The following is an 18,384-nucleotide window of genomic DNA, read 5'->3' as shown; positions in this document are numbered from 1 at the left end:
ATTCTTCCTAGCCATGACCATGAGATAGATAGATTTCCATTGATTTGTGACTTCTTTTATTTCTCTCATGAGTGCCCTATAGTTTTCAAAGTACAGGTCTTTCACCTCCTTGGTTAGGCTTATTCCTAGGTATTTTATTATTTTTGATGTAATTATGAATGGAATTGTTCTCCTGATTTCTGTCTCTGCTAGTTCATTGTTAGTATATAAGAATGCAACAGATTTTGTATATTAATTTTGTATCCTGAAACTTTGCTGAATCCAGTTATTAGTTCTAATAGTTTTTTGATGGAGTCTTTATAGTTTTCTATATATAATATTATGTCATCTGTGACAGTTTTACTTCTGTTTTAGTTCTTCCCTACCAATTTGGATGGCTTTCATCCTTTATCTGCCTCTACTGCCATAGCTAGGACTTCCAGTACTATGTTGAATAGAAGTGGTGAGAGTGGACATCCTTGTCCTATTCCTGATCTTAGAGGAAAAGCTTACAGCTTTTTGCCATTGAGTATGATGTTAGCTGTGGGTTTGTTGTATATGACCTTTGTTATGTTGAGTTACATACCCTCTATACCCATTTTGTTGAGAGTTTTTATCATGAATGATTGTAATAATTAATGAGAAATCTGGCTTCAGTGCAAAATAAAGACAGCTGCTTGGCATTGGATGGTCACTTAACCAAAAGCCTCCTGAGGGGACAGTTCAGGTCTATGACAGCACTAACTAATCAGCATTTTTAGCACCAACAAGCAGAAATGGACTCCCAATCATAAGGAAGCATCTGTCTGTTTGTAGGAGATTATACAATGCCTGTCCAGGTATAAACAAAGCGAATTATGACTGAAAGGTGAAAGGTGAATTAAATTCAGCATCCTTTTCTCTTTAAGTGGTTTAAATTACTATAATTTCATGTACATGGCCTCTGTTTAGTCAAATTCTAATGTTTCCAAACCATCCAGTGAAGGTATAGAAATAGGCTTTTGGGCTTCTGGCCTTCCACTTAAATAAAATCAGAGCAAATCAGAGCTCAAATTATTTCAGGTACACCACTTAGCTGATTCTACATCATGTTTCTGTTTGCACTGATTTTTCTATGAACGCGCCCTTATGAAAGAGCTTGAACTACATGTTTCAGGTAACTATTCTATTCACCCTGCTCAAGGGGAAGTAGAAATGGAATTGGATAAGGGATTAGGGTGGGGGCAAGATGATAAAATGAGTACAGTCGATGCAGATTTAACAAGAAAAACTCAGTATCTTCAAACCAATTTCATTGGTTATTTATTAATATTTGCAAGGACAGGACATATTCATGTTTTGCTGTTCATAGTATTTACCCAAACCATTATTTCATGATACATCTAATTAAGTGGTTAATGTCCTCTCTTCCCCATGTAATATTTTCTACTGAAAAATAGTATCTGGAGTCATTTCAAGTTTTAGAAAATGTTTTGTGTTCTTCTTGACAGATGGCTTCAAAGAAGTGCTCTGCTCTGTCATCCTATCCAAACTGTCAAATTCTTAATATCAGTCAATAGGTAGTGTCAGGACCCCATAATGCTCCTGGTACAGAGTTTTGTAAAACATGAATTGCAGACTTAGCTAAGTAACTCAGTAGACTGACATGAATACTTTGCTTCCTTTTCTTCAAAGTAACCTTTTCAATCTACAAGGAGAATTCTGATCTAACATGTTTCAGAGTTTATACCTTTTGAAACGATGCTGTTTTGAAATTAAATTATATGGCAGTCTTTATTAGCTGAATACAAAAATGTTTCTCTGTACATTGTTTCTAGACTTTAAGATTAGGAATTAAATGTCATGAATGTTATTTGAGAAATGTTGGAGATACACAACAAAGAAGCAAAACATTTCTACTCTGTATCTCAGAATAATGACATTCTGCTCCCTTCCTTTTCTTCCTCTGCATATTACCTTCAGTGACGTGACAAAGTATTTCACTCTTTACTTTAAGTTTGTCTTCTTTTAAGACCTTTCAATTTTTCTAGTTTGGCTGAGAAATGAAAAGGGCTGAGTGATGTTCACTCCTCCAGAAATAATTCAATAGCAGCTTCTTGGTGCCTCTTCTAATCTCCCATACTATGAATTTCCTATTGTATTCACACAAGAGTGCTTACAAACAAAGCAGCCAGTATAATCCCACAGTGACAATCCTAAATGGAGAGGTATTTTTTTAAATGTTTTAATAGAAGAACTTCCTAAAGTTATCTAAATAGAACATGTTACAATATGACCTAAAAATGTTGAATATTGTTGGTTAAATTGTCGACTCTAAAGAAGTAATTTATTAAAGTTTAAAAGATTCAGTTTTATTTTTTTAATTTTAAAATGTGAAGAAAACTGCCATGAATTCAAAAATTAAATAAAAATGTGTGACTGAACTTAAAATACACGAAGAATTACAAACATAGCAGATGATCCAGTGTCTTACCTTCATCATGAATTTCTGTAGGGGCACAAGGAAAAGAGAGAAAATATTAAATATACATTATTTCAAAGACTTATTTTAAAATATCTGATTCAAAAAGACTCAATTTTTCTAAATGGAGTTACATGAACAATGAACATAAAAAAACACATTCACTGTGTTGTTGCAACAAAACTCAGTATCAACTACATGCTAGAGAAAAGCTATAGCAGGCAAAACTCTTTTTAAAGACGTTTTTATGTTAGTTCTTCCTTTTTCAGTGGAAACATGCCATTCTACTTTAATGCGTGATTCAATTTTCAACATATCTAAGCGCCAAAAAAATAAAAGATATAATCTTAAAATTGTGCTCTGAAAAAGCTTTAAAACTTTTTTCATCTTTCACATAAAAGTGGTGATAAAAATAGCAACCCAACTAATTTTACTGGAATAGAGCATTAGGAACAGGTAGGGTAGATGGTAAATGAATACTCTGCAATGAGCTGCTCATATTTCATGCAAAATAACAATAAGCGATTCCCTAGATACTCCATATGAACATCAAAGAAAAAGCACAAAAACTTTTCCCTTTTATTCAAAAAATGACAGAGCCTCATCTCATGACTGACATATAATAGCTCTCTTTTGCTTCTTCAAAACAGTATGTTCATCTTATATATTTCTTCATTTCTCTTTAGACACATAGTTTCTTGGACTTCCTATTCTTAGGAGAGCCATAGAGATGATAAAGAGCTAAGAAGGAAAAATGATATTATATTTCCAAACTTAGGGTTCAATTTAGTTGTCACAACATGTAAGTCCTACAGAGAAAAATATAAACATATTCACAGTTTTAAAGAAAACAGCAAGGGACAGTTTTCCAACATAGATATTTGTAAATAACAGAACTGTTTCCCTGAATCAGACCTACATTGTAATACGTATGTTACAAATGACAATTCTTTTATGACTCCATTTTGTTCACTTCTAATACTACAACTTTAAGAAAAATTTGTAAAGAGCCATTTCATTCCTGATTTAAAAATATATACTCTTTAGTTGCATTTTTGTAACTGATATCAATGGCAAATGATATCAGGCAACTTACTTTCCACATTGAAACTGACCAATCACATGCCTACATGTGATCACTAGTGATACAGATATCACTAAACGAGAAATTAGGAAAAAAATCACTTGTAAGGCTCAATTCAAAGAAAATGAAAATCCAAAATTTTGCTACAGAACATGGTTTATTACAGATACTTTCCTCATGAGATTTTTTTTCTTAATTGATCTAGGGTTTGGAGAGTTTTCTTTCTAAAACCTGATGTTCTCAGCCTGGTTTTGTCTGTTATCTAGGTTGAACTACTTTAGAACTGTACTAAAAAGACAAAAAAAAAGTGGACAGCAGAGTGACTAAATTTAGCTATGCATAAGTTCTAAGTTGCATAGGTAACAAGATCAAGTCACTGTGTATATGTATGACAAAACAGAATGAATACTTCAAACTAGCAAAGTCTAACAGATCTGTCCACAGAATGAGAGAGAATAGCAGATGTACTCGATATACATTATTTTCAAAAGATAATCAGGAACATGAAAGATTATTTGTGGCATTATTGACATTAGTTTTCATTAAAGTCATCTATGGGTGAATTTGGCTTAAGTGCTAGATATTATCAAAGTCATAACATTATGCTACATTCAAAAGGGATCATCCAAGGGTAAGGAAGAAAGCAAAATACATTAAAATACACAGGGTAACTGTATTATTTTAATCTCAATGTGAACACTGATTAAGTACAATAAAAAGAAAAAGAATTGCAACAAAAATCCTTTTAAAGTTGGTGACATGATAAAAAAGGAGAAAAGCAATTCATGCATAAAGATAAATACTGAGGAAAACAGCCTTAATTTAGGTGGAGAGAATATCAATTTTACACTTATAATAAGTTGAATAAATAATTCAATTATGGGATTTATTTCCTTCATAAGAATTTCATTAGATAAGAGTGAAAATTTCAACATACACAAATGCATGACTATATAAAGAACATTAGAATCCAGGCACCAGCATGAGTCCTGACACTGCTTTCTGTCTTAGAAGAAATGTTTGGATGATAGTCAATTTATACAGAAACTCAAAGGTGGTAATTTAAATTCTTTAGGATAAAACTGCAAGTGGCAGTAACTCAGTGGCATTACTGAATAGTTTAATTACTTCAGAACTGATAAGACAGATGAAGCTTCAGATGTGAGCGGGAGTCAGGGGCATAACCCTTGTTATGCTACAAGAAAACCAGGAAGAGAAACAGCAATCCTTATGCTTAAGCTCAAACATAGATGCCATAGATGGCCCTGGGAGGGTCTCATGGATGACAAACAGAAGCAAAAGAGTCTTTGGTCTATAAGGTTAGGTCACTTTATCTACTAAATCTGAGGGATGTTCTTAGCATATGCAAATGTTTCTGAGTAGAAAAACAAATCAAACAGCAATACTTAATTCTAAAAATTGTAATCAATATTTGATTTTGGACATCAAGAGAATGCATAATTAAGTTCAATCTGTTACTGGTACAAAGAAAGAAACAGTAATTCAGGTGATGTAAAAAAAAAAAAAACTCCTCTATCATAATTATGCCCTTCAGTTCAACCTTGAATTTTTTAAACTGTTCTTTCAGTTTTGTGAAATGACAGCTGATTAAAAAAATTAATACTTCTATATATGGACCTGTCTAAGGAGTTTTAAAAGAATCTTTACTAAAATGTCTTCTTATAAATTATGTATATAAGGAATTAGCAACAAAGCAACAAAACAAACACTTGAGAGCTTGTCATTAAAAGCACATGAGGCTCCAGACTGATCACTGTTGGTTTCACTGGCCTTTTTTAAAGGCCACAGTCTGATTTTTCCAGGCACATTTTTCTTCTGAAGATGACAGGTGCCTGGCTGCAGGGCCCTGGGGGTGAGCAAGATCTTGCCTATATGAGTGGGTGGGGCACACTGGTGGACAGGTTTCCTTTTTGTTTGTGAGTTTGCACAAGTATACACAAGTCCGGACGGGCAAGCCAGCAGAACCCCTTCTGTAGATGAGAAAGAGAAGGAAAGAATTGCCTTTCATACCATCCAGGACACGACTGCTCTTGGAGATTTATTGCTGAGCCCAGACCTGTATGTCTGGCTTTGTCCCTGGTGCTAAGTTAAAGGCAAAGAATAAAAAAGTGGGTGGGTTGCTCAACTCCTAGAACTTACCAGAAGTGGCAAGTGGCTTCTTTGGCTGATAGTGTAGGACACGTGCTGGACACGACTGCAGTGCAGGTCCAATAGGACCACATGAGAGACTAGGGTAAAATCTTGGCTCTATGAACACGAAGCTTCCATTAAGATGATGTAGTGTCCTAACCTTCCCCCACAAAATGTCCATCAAGTAACGGCCTCTCTGTCACCTTTTCACTCCACGTATAAGACGCTAGGATTCTCTATAATCCCCAGCCTTTAACCTCTCCTTCGTGAGTGAGGATATATCCGACAAACTTCATTATGTTGACAAAAGGAAAAGTTCTTTGACCACCAAACACTTGGGCTTTTTGGTGGTTATTTTAAATTAATGATGCCCCCAAGAAACTTTAGAGAACAAAATAAATTTAAGAATAGCAATTCCATATGCCATTTATCAATACATACTATCTAATAGCATATGTAGATACATATGCATGGAAAAACCTCAACTATTTCTCTTATGCTGAAAATATCCTATGGGAATTATCACTTTTCTAGGGACGCCCTCCAAAAGACTGCAAGTGACTAACAGACATGTTCACTGCAGGCCTAGAAAGCATCTGGAAGAGACTTGGCTTTCAGCCCATGAAAGAACAATTAAACATATAATGGTTCAGCCGATGGCAATGCTCTTGCACCCCTCATATTCATGGACCATCACAGCACCTAGTTACATGTGCATGCTGATATTTTTTAAAGGAATTCACCCTATTTTTAGGGCAGATTGGTAGCAACCATTATCACTGTCTGCCTATCAACACTCTGTACAGACAGGGCTTAAAAGGACTGTCTTTTATTTTGAGTGTCATGGATTTGACATAAGATGTGTAAATAATGATTTATTTCTTTTTTAGAAGGTTAAAGGAAAACAAATGATTCTGATAAACTACTATAAATCCTCATGCTTTATCTCTGTGACACATGTTTATAAATAACTGAGCTGCACAAATATCTAAAATATGAAGTGGAAGAGCTAAGGTTTTCTTCTTTTCCCAGTGTCTCAAGAGAGAATTTCTGTAAATCAAAATAAATTGATTTTACAGAGGATATATGGAGAATAATGACCTGAAGACAGAGAAAGCCTGACCTCAGATCACCACCTACATATAAAAAATTGTCTATCTCAAGCTATAGAAGATGCCATATTTTTTAAGCCGTTTCAAACATGAAGGAACGTTGATAACATGAATTTCACAGGCCCTCATAGTTGCACATGAAAATGTATTATCTTTGTAAAACTGCTAGTGAGTTAGGAACATTTGAGAGAATTCTGTATTTTAACACAGTGGAATCAACGTATTTTTACAAAGAGCAAAGATATGTATGAGACATCATTCAATCTATACACAAAGCTTCACACACAATGTCACGATCTTTTCCATCCTTTCACTGTCCTCAACTCAACCCAGGACCTGCAATTCCAGGGCTCCATGTCAGAAGCCAAGGCTACAGATCAAGGGCACTACCCTGGAATAATCACCCATTAATCCAGGACTCACAATGTTATTCTCTCATGACGTATGAAGAGCAGCATTTGATTACTCAGTGGGCTCATGATTAAACACAAATGCTGAAAGATGCTCAAAGAGATATAGGGAAACAGGTGGAAAGGACAGAGGGAGAGAGATTTATTAAGAGTAGCCTTTGATGAACTTATCTGAAGTTTTGCTATCAGAAAATTTATAAAGAAGCTGTTTTAATTTCTATATAAATTCAACTTTTATAAAGCTCCTAAATGTCTTAATCTTCTGGGGTTGTTAAATGTACTCTGTAGACAAGCAAGTATAACTGGATGTTAAAATAGGATACCTGTCTCAGAGCAAAGTGATGGCCAATAATACCACAGCCCAAACCACCAAGACAGGGACGCCAAAGGGGGGGTGGCTGAAAACCCACTTGCTGCCCTTAGCTTGCCCCCAGCTCCAGTCTGTCAGAGGAATCTGGAAAGTCAAGATATGGTGTCTTAGAGGAAGTGTTGGTAGGCTGGGAGCCCTGCTTCCCCAGCAGCCAAGCTTGCCCTTACCTCATGGGTGGCTTCCGGGATCCCTATGTCCCCAGGAGCTGGGACACACCAGATGGGAGTCTGATGCTGGGGCTGACATGGATGTGACAGCAGAGTTCAGGGCTGCAACTGGGAAGTGACTGCTCTCCAAACAAGCAAATAGGGCCCCATGAACAGAGACGCCTGTATAGTCTTCAGTGCCACCGGGAGACCCAGGGATTTGGAAGAGTCCACCAGTGACCAGCTGCAGGACACACATCTGGCTGCAGCAAGAGAGCACAGGCCAGAGACTTCTGGTGATGGGAGCTTTCCCCAAGACTCCACAGAGCCCAGAGAGAAAGTAGCTTCAAACACTTGACAAACCCAACAAACTCTACCGGGCGTGAGGTGAGAAGCGGGTTCCTCCTCCTCCAGGCCTCTGGCCCGGAGAGGTCTGAGCTATGGAGACAATTCATGTGAATTAACTGCAGAGTTCTCCTATTACACAGGATTGGACAATGCAATTACTGACATGAGACTTGTGTGATTTGTAATGACCAGGGAGTGTTTTGCTGTCTGAATATGAGAAAAGTCATGGGACCTGCCCTAATTCAAGCCAGGGGGCAGGGGAAAAGCAGCCCCACAGAGCAGGTAAGCAGGCAGGGTTTAAACAGGTTTCTGTTACCTTTCCAGGTTACCTGTTACAGTAGAATTTCAAACTTCCTAACGGAAAATGCGTAAGACTTGAACTATACAGGTCTTCAAAGAGAGAAACAGCTCAAGTCCTAAATTCACTGAGTCATATACGTATAATGATTATTGGCATTCTCAAACAAACACAGCAGGATGTTTTCATTATATGATATCTAAATTAACATTTTTTCATCATTAATAGGTTTTGTCATTAATAGTTCTCTTTTAGAATAAGGAAGGACTAGGCCAGATTCTAATCCTAAAGAAGAGATTAGAGTCCACAAACAAGGTACCTAAGATTCTAAACGTCATCACTTGCAAAGCTGAACTGCATGACTTTCAGCTCAGTGTTGTCTGCATTACTTTCTCAGAACTAGAAAATAACCTCTATTGTAAAGACTTACAAATAAACTTAATAAGAATAAACTCGGAGATGAAAAATTATTATGACAATAAGAGGGAAAAGGCTCAAAGCAAGGCAGATCAAAAGTAACCAAACGCATGGAGGAACAAATGGGAATACTTACAGACAATGGTAAAAAGAGGGTTTTATTCATGTATATAGTCTATTTCCAGAAGAACTGAAAGTGGCTTTAGTGGTTGGTTCAAGATACTGATGTGGATGGAGATGGTGCAGAAATACTGGAATTTCAGAAAATCCAAACATGGGAAAAGAAAGATGGACTTGTTTTAGGATAGCTGACATGGGGGGATGACACAAACAGGTGACAGTCATGTTCATAGAAAGCAACAGGCTTACATTCCCAAGACAAGAGCAATGTGGTGCTCAGACTTGAATTTTAATTTTAGGCACAGAAGAAGATACGAAATTCCCAAAGAAATGACTGAACAGAATTGGTAATCCTTCAGTTATGAAGATAACAAATTTGAATTATTACCGGAAATATAATATAGAAGTAATAGTTCTAAGAAATCAGTATATGAGTGTCACCACCACAGAAATGATAAATTTAAAAAATAATTTCCTTGACTATAAAGGGATGTAAGAAGTGAAAAAGTGCAAATATTCACAATAAAACCAGAGAGACAGCCAGTTGTTTGGGAAGCTACTGAAAGACTAATGAAAAGACAGCAAAATTCTCAAAATACTGCATCAAGAGAATCAGACCCCAGGATCAGGGAAAATAATGAAGATGAAGCCATTAGTTAAGCCAATTTAAACGATCATTGTATTAAGTCACAGAGCAAATAAAAACAAAATAATACAACATTGCCAAGTTTCATTGTTTTGCACTTTTTGGAAAAAAGTGGATCAAGGACATCAGTGTTGATGAGACTCATTTCCATTCAGAACTACGGGGCACTCAGAACTGCAAGGATCCTTCTTCCCTCCCTCCAGTCCTAACAGATGAGGAAACTGACACCAAAATAGTAACATCACTCGGCCACTTTACACAACTTGCCAAAATGTTGGCCCCCAGACTTGGCCTCCCGAACCTGTAACTGCCCCTTCCTCCATGAAATTGTCATTCACCTGCATTTTTTACGATTGTACAAACACACATAAAAAATTTTCCCTATAGTGCGTGGAAAAATGAACAAACTCAGCAGGAGGATTTTAAGCTTAAATAGTTAAGGTTTTTTCATAAAGAATGTACAATTCTAATAAAAAAAGCCTTCCTGTTGATCAGAAGCATGTCACAGTTACAAAGTCAATTCTATAAAAACTATAGGGTTCTAAGGATGAAGAACACTTTAATATACCCCATTTCAGATGAAGCAAAACCAAGTATTCATAAGGTTCTAACTAGAGACAGTAAAATACTTGTTCATTACAACACAGCAGTTATTTTGACTACTGGTTATACAAGCCACACTAGGAAGCAAAAAAAAATATTAGAGGCAACAGCAAACATGCATTTTTTAACCACAATTTCTTTGTAAATACATGGAATCACATACCCATTTTTCCACATCAACTTGCTGTAGAAAGAAAAAGCCAAAATAAATAATAAGCAAACAAATAAATATCTAGCAACATTTCAACTACTGTCATTTAAATAAAAATTGAAATGTGGCCCCTTCACCAAAATCTACTCCCAATTCTGAAGGGTAAAAGACAGCATTCAAATTTTTAATTAATAACATTTCATCTCATCCAACAACACCAAAAAAAAATCTCAGTTAATTTAATAATCACAACTTCAAAAGGCATTAGGCTAGAAATGCACCAGGTACTTGAAATAAGGATAATCCGACATATTCAAAAGCGAATGTTAACCTACTTCTCAAACCTCACAGGCCTCCTGATTGAGGAATCACTATTCTCCTCTAAGAATCTATTTAATGAAAAAGGTCAGTTTTGAAATACAGCACTCTAACTATTAATCTGTCATGAAATAAAAGTAAAACTTCTCTTACCCCAATCTTTCTAGTACTACATAAAATTTCACAATATAACAAAAGGCACACAATGCCAAATTATTCTGAAATAGTAACAGAATCAAATTCTTTTTAAGTTGTACTTATTAATGTAGCATATAATAATTATATTATTTAAAAAATAAGTGTATATAATTATATCCAAAGTGTAAAATGGAACAAAATAATATGTCAAAAAAGACTGTCTTCTACATTGCCCTAGAATTCTCAGCAATTTAATAAGACCGTTATAAAAATCAACATTGAGGGAAATATTCCATCTCAAAGTTAAAAACTTCCATAACCCACCTCCCTTCTATAGCACATATGATTGGTGTCCTGTAAGAATTGAGTTTGTTTCAGATTCTTCATGCATTTAAGTTTATTTGTAATTTTTTTTACTTAGAAAATCCATTACTCAGGTAAGAAGGTAATGCTACTTGGGCAGAAATCTCGGGCCATAGCTAGGAGTCTCCATCCCTTAGTAAGCAAGCTCCTAGAAAGAAATGTACATAAAATGTAACATACACAGTGACTATTTAAGTGTTATAAAGTTATTTTTATATATCAACCTAAAAATACAGGTGGGATTGTTCTGAAGACCTAGAAAAATTCAATAGGTTACTTATAACAGAGCACATTTGATTATTTAATTATTAGTCATCAGAAAAATCTGTTCTAAGCCTACACACATCCTTTGCATTTTAAAAACACAATAGTTATTTAAGAAAGAACACTATGCTAAATGGAAAAGTCTGGTTTCCACTATAAATTTTTGAGGTTTTTAGCTGTTGTATAAAGTTCAAGTCCTCATTTTAAACATTAACCTACGAATGGATCTTTTTGTGACCTATGACGAATCTATTCCTTTTGATCCTGGGGCCAAGGTAGGCAACTTAGTCATGAGCAGTTAAGTGTAGTTATCATTTGTCTTTCTATCTGCAGAACAAATTCATGTATTTATTCTCTTTCAGTTAAAATAATCCAATAAAATCTAAAATGATGTCCTTTTCATATTTGTCAGAAAAACAGAATATACCATAATGATTTCAATAGTTACTAAAGACATTAGCCCATCATTATTTTCACATCTAAATGTTAAACAGTAACATTCATATTCACTCTCTCACACACACACACACACACATGCAGAGATAAAATGTGGATTTTTCTAGAAGAAAGAGAACTTGTAATCAAGAGTCAAAGCTACTAGTTTTAGTAATAGAAGCTCTTCAATGATCTACATTACAGAAGATAAAATTTCTTAATTAGCAAGAAGTAACAGCAATAACATAACAAACTCAATATTTAAATACTCAAATATTTATCAACACCATGTGCTGGGGGTGATTTATCAGATAAACACACAAGACAAGACAAATGGTCCACAGAATTAAAAGACTGTCTAAAGTGCAATAAAGTTGTAATTATGCATAAGCGATGCACAGCAATTTCATGACACATCTCTTATTAATGTTAAAAAGAATCATTTAATTAAATGCCTGCAAACAGTGAAGAGGAGAATGATTTATATTTATATGGAGCTAATTGAGGAGAGTAAACGTAAGGTTCACAATAAACTCGGGTAGTTTAAACTATTGCCAAACCCATAAAGCATATAAGACAAAGGGACATTTATTCCCATAATTTATGATTCAAGTAAGTGGGATTTTTAAAAAACATGTCAAATCCACCAATTTACAAAAAAATTAACATTTTAGTTTCTGTAGGAAATTACATTAAATATTCCATCATATTAAGACTAAAAAGGGCAACTTCATTTTTCAAATAAAAAAAAATTTTCATTCAAACTCCTGACTTAGGAGGGGGTACCTAAGTTAAGAATATAAAGCAAAGGTAATTACTTCTAAATTATATTATATCACTATATGAAAGATGGAACATTCATATGAAAGCTCTATTTTGTGTTCATATTATAATTAATAAATTTAGGACACATAAACATGGACTGCTCCATAATCAAAAATAATAATAATAATGTTTGGTTGCTTATTCCAAATTGCTCAACTTGCTTAACTTTGTGAGGTGGACAATTTTACTATTATTAAGTCTATAGGTCAAATATTAAGTTGTTACTATGGTAGGCTTTGAACTAAACACTCTGCATGTAATGTTATTGTCTGCATTTTCCATATGAGGAAATAAATGAGATATAAAGGCTTTATAAATCTTCCACAACAAAACAAATGTCACTTAACCTCTGAACAGTGAAGCTTGACCTTGAAACTGGATCTCTGACTTCAAAGCTCCACCCTCTTAGGCCCTTCTAGGGACAGCAAGTCCGATACATCTTTAGTCCGTATTTAATTTGGAATTGCTCAGCAGCCTATTCCTTGTGGTAAGTGCCACAATGTATGTGTTCACATCAAGATAATAGAATGAAAAATGTACCAAGAGATTCTTACAACATCAAAGATGTTATTTAGTTTCAGTTGTTCAGACAACATTTCTGGTTTTTTGCAGAGATGCATTTTCAGATAATTGTATCACAACAATAAGCAACCGTCATGATTATAGAATTTTTAATATCAAGGCAAAACACAGGAAAAGTAATTAAAATAATTAATGCATGCCTGTAATCCATTACCTTCTTAGTTTTTTTTGATAATGAACTAGAGAAAGTGAAAAACAAAACCTACTCTATTCTATCAATAATTCTCTACTGCACAGGTTACTATTAACACTAGAGGTAAAACTTGAAAAATTTGCACACAGGATTTGTGCAAAAATTTGAATCCAGGATTAAAAATAAAATGAAGTTATTTAGTTTTTTTAAGTAAAATATGATTTGGAGTGGCCATGTTTTTATTGAATATAATGAATTCAGAAAAAAATGTATAAATTATGAATATATCTCGCTAAAATTTTACTAACAAATCCATGTCATCAATACCCAGATCCAAAAATAGGAAAGTACCTACCACCCACAGTCTGCCTTCACACCTTCCCCAGAGGTGACCCTTATTCTATTAGTTTTTGTCCCCTTGCTTTAGCAAGACAAATCAATTATTTTTGCCCTTTTTGATTTTGGAAATATAGTCTATGTTCTGTTACCTAACTTATTTGGCTGACTTCAGGTTTGTAAGATTCATCATGGTCTCATATAGTACTAATTCATTTTCCCTGAGTATCATATTCCATTGTATGAATATATCCCAACTGATTTATCCACTCAACAGTCAAACAGTCCTGTTGTTTGCTGTTTGAGTGTTTGTGGCTATGACAAAGAATTCTGTAGTGAACATTCTTGCATGTATCTTTCAGTGAACAAATGAACATATTCCTGTTGGGGACATACCAGGAATAAACTGACTCAGTCATGGATTTATTTATAAGAATTTAGCTACAGTGGATTCTACCAAAGAGTTTTCCAAAGTGGTGGAATAAATTTATACTCTCATTAGCAATGTGTGAGTTTCACTTGCTCCACATCTTACCAATCCGTGGGGTATTGCGAGCTTTCTGATTTTAGTTCTTCGGGTGGGTGTGCAGTAAACACCTTATGGCAGTCTTAATCTGCATTTCTCTGATGCCTCCTGAGGTGAAGCACCCACTCATGTGTTTTTGGATATTTGAATGGCAGCTACTGTGAAGTATTTGTTCAAGCGTTTTACACATTTTTTGGTACGAGGCTATCTTTTTTCACACGGATTTGTCAGAATTGTTCGTATTTTTTCAAGTGCTCTCCTCTCAGCCTGTGTCTCATCTTATCAGTCTGTTAACGGTAACTCTGCTGACAGACATTTTTAATTGTGACACAATCTACCAATCTTTTCTTTCATGGTTGGTATTTTGTGTCATGGAAAGATCCTCCCACATTATTGCCTAGAAAATTTATTATTTTGCCTTTCACATGAGAGCGACAAACTTGTTTGGTATGGATTTTTTGGTGTATGGTTTTAGGAAGGAAATCAAGGTTCACCTTTCCCCTCATAGAGCTAGCTATCTAACTGACCTGGCAGCATTTATAGAAAGATAATCCTTTCCCCACTCCACTGCATTACCACCTGCATCATAAATCTTATTACTACTGTGTGGATCTATTAATCAACTATTCTATCTCTGTGCTGATGCCCTACTATGTTTAATCACTGAAACACCAAAATAAGCTTTAATATCTGGTAGACGAAGAACCCAGCTTTGCTCTTTTCCTCAATGCTGTATTTACAAATTGACTCTATTCATTTCTTGTAATGTTTAGGATCAACTCAGATTTTCATGCACATAAGAAAACCTCGTGGAATTTTAATTGAGATGCATTGATCAACAGATCAAATTTGGAAAGATATTCAGTTTTGGATCCATGAACAAAATATATTCCTCCTTTTTCTTCTTTGGTCATCTTTAATTTATTTCTAAACATTTTTCAATGTTTTATGTAAGGTCTGTACATCTTTCATTAGAACTATACCTAGGTATATGATGTGTTTTTTTGGTATCATTAATCTACAATTACATGAGGAACATTATGTTTACTAAGCTCCACACTTCACCAAGTCACCCACACAAAAACCATTACAGTCACTGTCCATCAGCGTAATAAGATGCTGTAGAATCACTACTTGTCCTCTCTGTGTTGCACAGCCCTCCATGTGCCCCTCCCCCACATTATACATGCTAATCGTAATACCCCCTTTCTTTTTCCCCACACTTGTCCCTCCCTTCCCACCCATCCTCCCTAGTCCCGTTCCCTTTGATAACTGTTAGTCCATTCTTGGGTTCTGTGATTATGCTGCTGTTTTGTGCCCTTGATTTTTCTTTGTTCTTATACTAAACTTATGAGTGAAATCGTTTGGTACTTGTCTTTCTCCGCTTGGTTTATTTCACTGAGCATAATACCTTCTAGCTCCATCCATGTTGTTGCAAATGGTAGGATTTGTTTTCTTCTTATGGTGGAATAATATTCTATTGTGTATATGTACCACTTCTTCTTTATCCATTCATCTGCTGATGGACACTTAGGTTGCTTCCATTTCTTGGCTATTGTAAATAGTACTGTGATAAACATAGGGGTGCATCTGTCTTTTTCAAACTGGGCTGCTGCATTCTTAGGGAAAATTCCTAGAAGGGGAATTCCTGGGTCAAATGGTATTTCTATTTTTAGTTTTTTGAGAAACCTCCATATTGCGTTCCACAATGCTTGAACTACTTTGTGTTCCCACCAGTAGTGCAGGAGGGTTCCCCTTTCTCCACAACCTTGCCAACATTTGTTGTTGTCTGTGTTTTGGATGGTGGCGATCCTTACTGGTGTGAGGTGATACCACATTATGCTTTTAATTTGCATTTCTCTGATGACAAACGATGTGGAGCATCTTTTCATGTGTCTGCTGGCCATCTGAATTTCTTCTTTGGAGAAGTGTCTGTTCAGCTCCTCTGCCCATTTCTTAATTGGATTATTTGCTTTTTGTTTGTTGAGGTACATGAGCTCTTTATATATTTTGGATGTAAACCCTTTATTGGATCTGTCATTTATGAATATATTCTCCCATACTGTAGGATACCTTTTTGTTCTATGGATGGTATCTTTTGCTGTACAGAAGTTTTCCAGCTTGATATAGTTCCACTTGTTTATTTTTGCTTTTGTTTCCTTTGACCAGGGAAATATATTCATGAAGAAGTCGCTCATGTTTATGTCCAAGAGATTTTTGCCTGTTTTTTTTCTAAGAGTTTTATGGTTTTATGACCTACATTCAGGTCTTTGATCCATTTTGAATTTACTTTTGTGTATGGGGTTAGAAAAGGGTCCAGTGTCATTCTCTTACATGCAGCTGTCCAGTTTTGCCAGTACCAACTATTGAACAGGCTGTCATTTCCCCATTGTATGTCCATGGATCCTTTATAGTAAATTAATTGACCATATATGTTTGCGCTAATGTCTGGAGTCTCTGTTCTGTTCCATTGGTCTGTGGCTCTGTTCTTGTGACAGTACCAAATTGTCTTGATTACTGGGGCTTTGCGGTAGAGCTTGAAGTTGGAGAGCGAGATACCCCCCACTTTATTCCTCCTTCTCAGGATTGCTTTGGCTATTCGGGGTCTTTGGCAGTTCCATATGAATTTTAGAACTATTTGTTCCAGTTCGGTGAAGAATGCTGTTGATAATTTGATAGGGATTGCATTGAATCTGTATATTGCTTAGGGGAAGAATTGCCATTTTGACTATATTAATTCTTCCTAGCCAGGAGCATGGGATGAGTTTCCATTTGTTAGTGACCTCTTTAATTTCTCTTAAGAGTGTCCTGTACTTTTCAGGGTATAGGTCTTTCACTTCCTTTGTTAGGTTTCTTCCTAGGTATTTTATTCTTTTGATGTCATTGTGAATGGAGTTCTTTTCCTGATTTCTTTTTCTATTAGTTCATTGTTAGTGTATAGGAAAGCCACAGATTTCTGTGTGTTAATTTTGTACCCTGAAACTTTGCTGAATTCCGATATTAGTTCTAGTAGTTTTGGAGTGGAGTCTTTAGGGTTTTTTACGTACAATATCATGTCATCTGCAAATAGTGACAGTTTAACTTCTTCTTTACCAATCTAGATTCCTTGCATTTCTTTGTTTAGTCTAATTGCAATGGCTAAGACCTCCAGTACTACGTTGAATAACAGTGGGGAGAGTGGGCATCCCTGTCTTGTTCCCGATCTCAGAGGAAAAGCTTTCAGCCTCTCACTGTTCAGTATGATGTTGGCTGTGGGTTTATCATAGATGGCCTTTATTATGTTGAGGTTCTTGTCCTCTATACCCATTTTGTTGAGAGTTTTTATCATGAATGGATGTTGAATTTTGTCAAATACTTTTTCAGCATCAATGGAGATGATCATGTGGTTTTTGTCCTTTTTTTTGTTTATGTGGTGGATGATGTTGATGGATTTTCGAATGCTGTACCATCCTTGCATCCCTGAAATGAATCCCACTTGGTTCATGGTATACGATCCTTTTGATGTATTTTTGAATTCAGTTTACTAATATTTTGTTGAGTATTTTTGCATCTATGGTCATCAGGGATATTGGTCTGTAATTTTCTTTTTTAGTGGGGTCTTTGACTGCTTTTGGTATTAGGGTGCTGCTGGCTTCATAGAATGCGTTTGGGAGTATTTCCTCCTCTTCTATTTTTTGGAAAACTTCAAGGAGAATGGGTATTATGTTTTCTCTGTATGTTTCATAAAATTCCAAGGTAAATCTTTCTGGCCCGGGGGTTTTGTTCTTGGGTAGTTTTTTGATTACTACTTCAATTTCTTTGCTCATAATTGGTTTGTTTAACTTTTGTGTTTCTTCCTTATCAGTCTTGGAAGATGGTATTTTTCTAGGAAGTTCTCCATTACTCCTAGGTTTTCCTGCTTTTTAGCATATAGGTTATCATAGTATTCTCTAATAATTCTTTGTATTTCTGTGGGGTCCATTGTGATTTTTCCTTTCTTGTTTCTGATTCTGTTGATGTGTGTAGATTCTCTTTTTCTCTTAATAAGTCTGGCTAGAGGCTTATCTATTTTATTTTCTCAAAGAACTAGCTCTTGGTTTCATTGATTTTTTTCTATTGTTTTATTCTTCTCAATTGTGTTTATTTATTCTCTGATCTTTATTATGTCCCTCTTTCTGCTGACTTTAGT

General features: G+C 35.4%; 1 protein-coding gene across 1 annotated transcript in view; it reads right to left on the bottom strand.

Moving 5' to 3' along the window:
* RYR2 (ryanodine receptor 2) overlaps window positions 1-18,384 on the bottom strand; it is a 961,351-nt gene that overhangs the window by 537,275 nt on the left and 405,692 nt on the right. Inside the window, exons 4-5 of the mRNA XM_057505755.1 lie at window positions 10,309-10,325; window positions 2,453-2,467 (exon numbers count right to left, since the gene is read on the bottom strand). Coding sequence (XP_057361738.1) covers window positions 2,453-2,467; window positions 10,309-10,325 — 32 coding nt within the window. The remainder of the gene's footprint in view (window positions 1-2,452; window positions 2,468-10,308; window positions 10,326-18,384) is intronic.

Source organism: Manis pentadactyla, chromosome 8, assembly GCF_030020395.1.
Source record: "Manis pentadactyla isolate mManPen7 chromosome 8, mManPen7.hap1, whole genome shotgun sequence".
Classification (NCBI taxonomy): Eukaryota; Metazoa; Chordata; class Mammalia; order Pholidota; family Manidae; genus Manis; species Manis pentadactyla.
The sequence above is the reverse complement of the archived record's forward strand: the minus strand, read 5'-3'. Positions and strand labels throughout refer to the sequence as shown.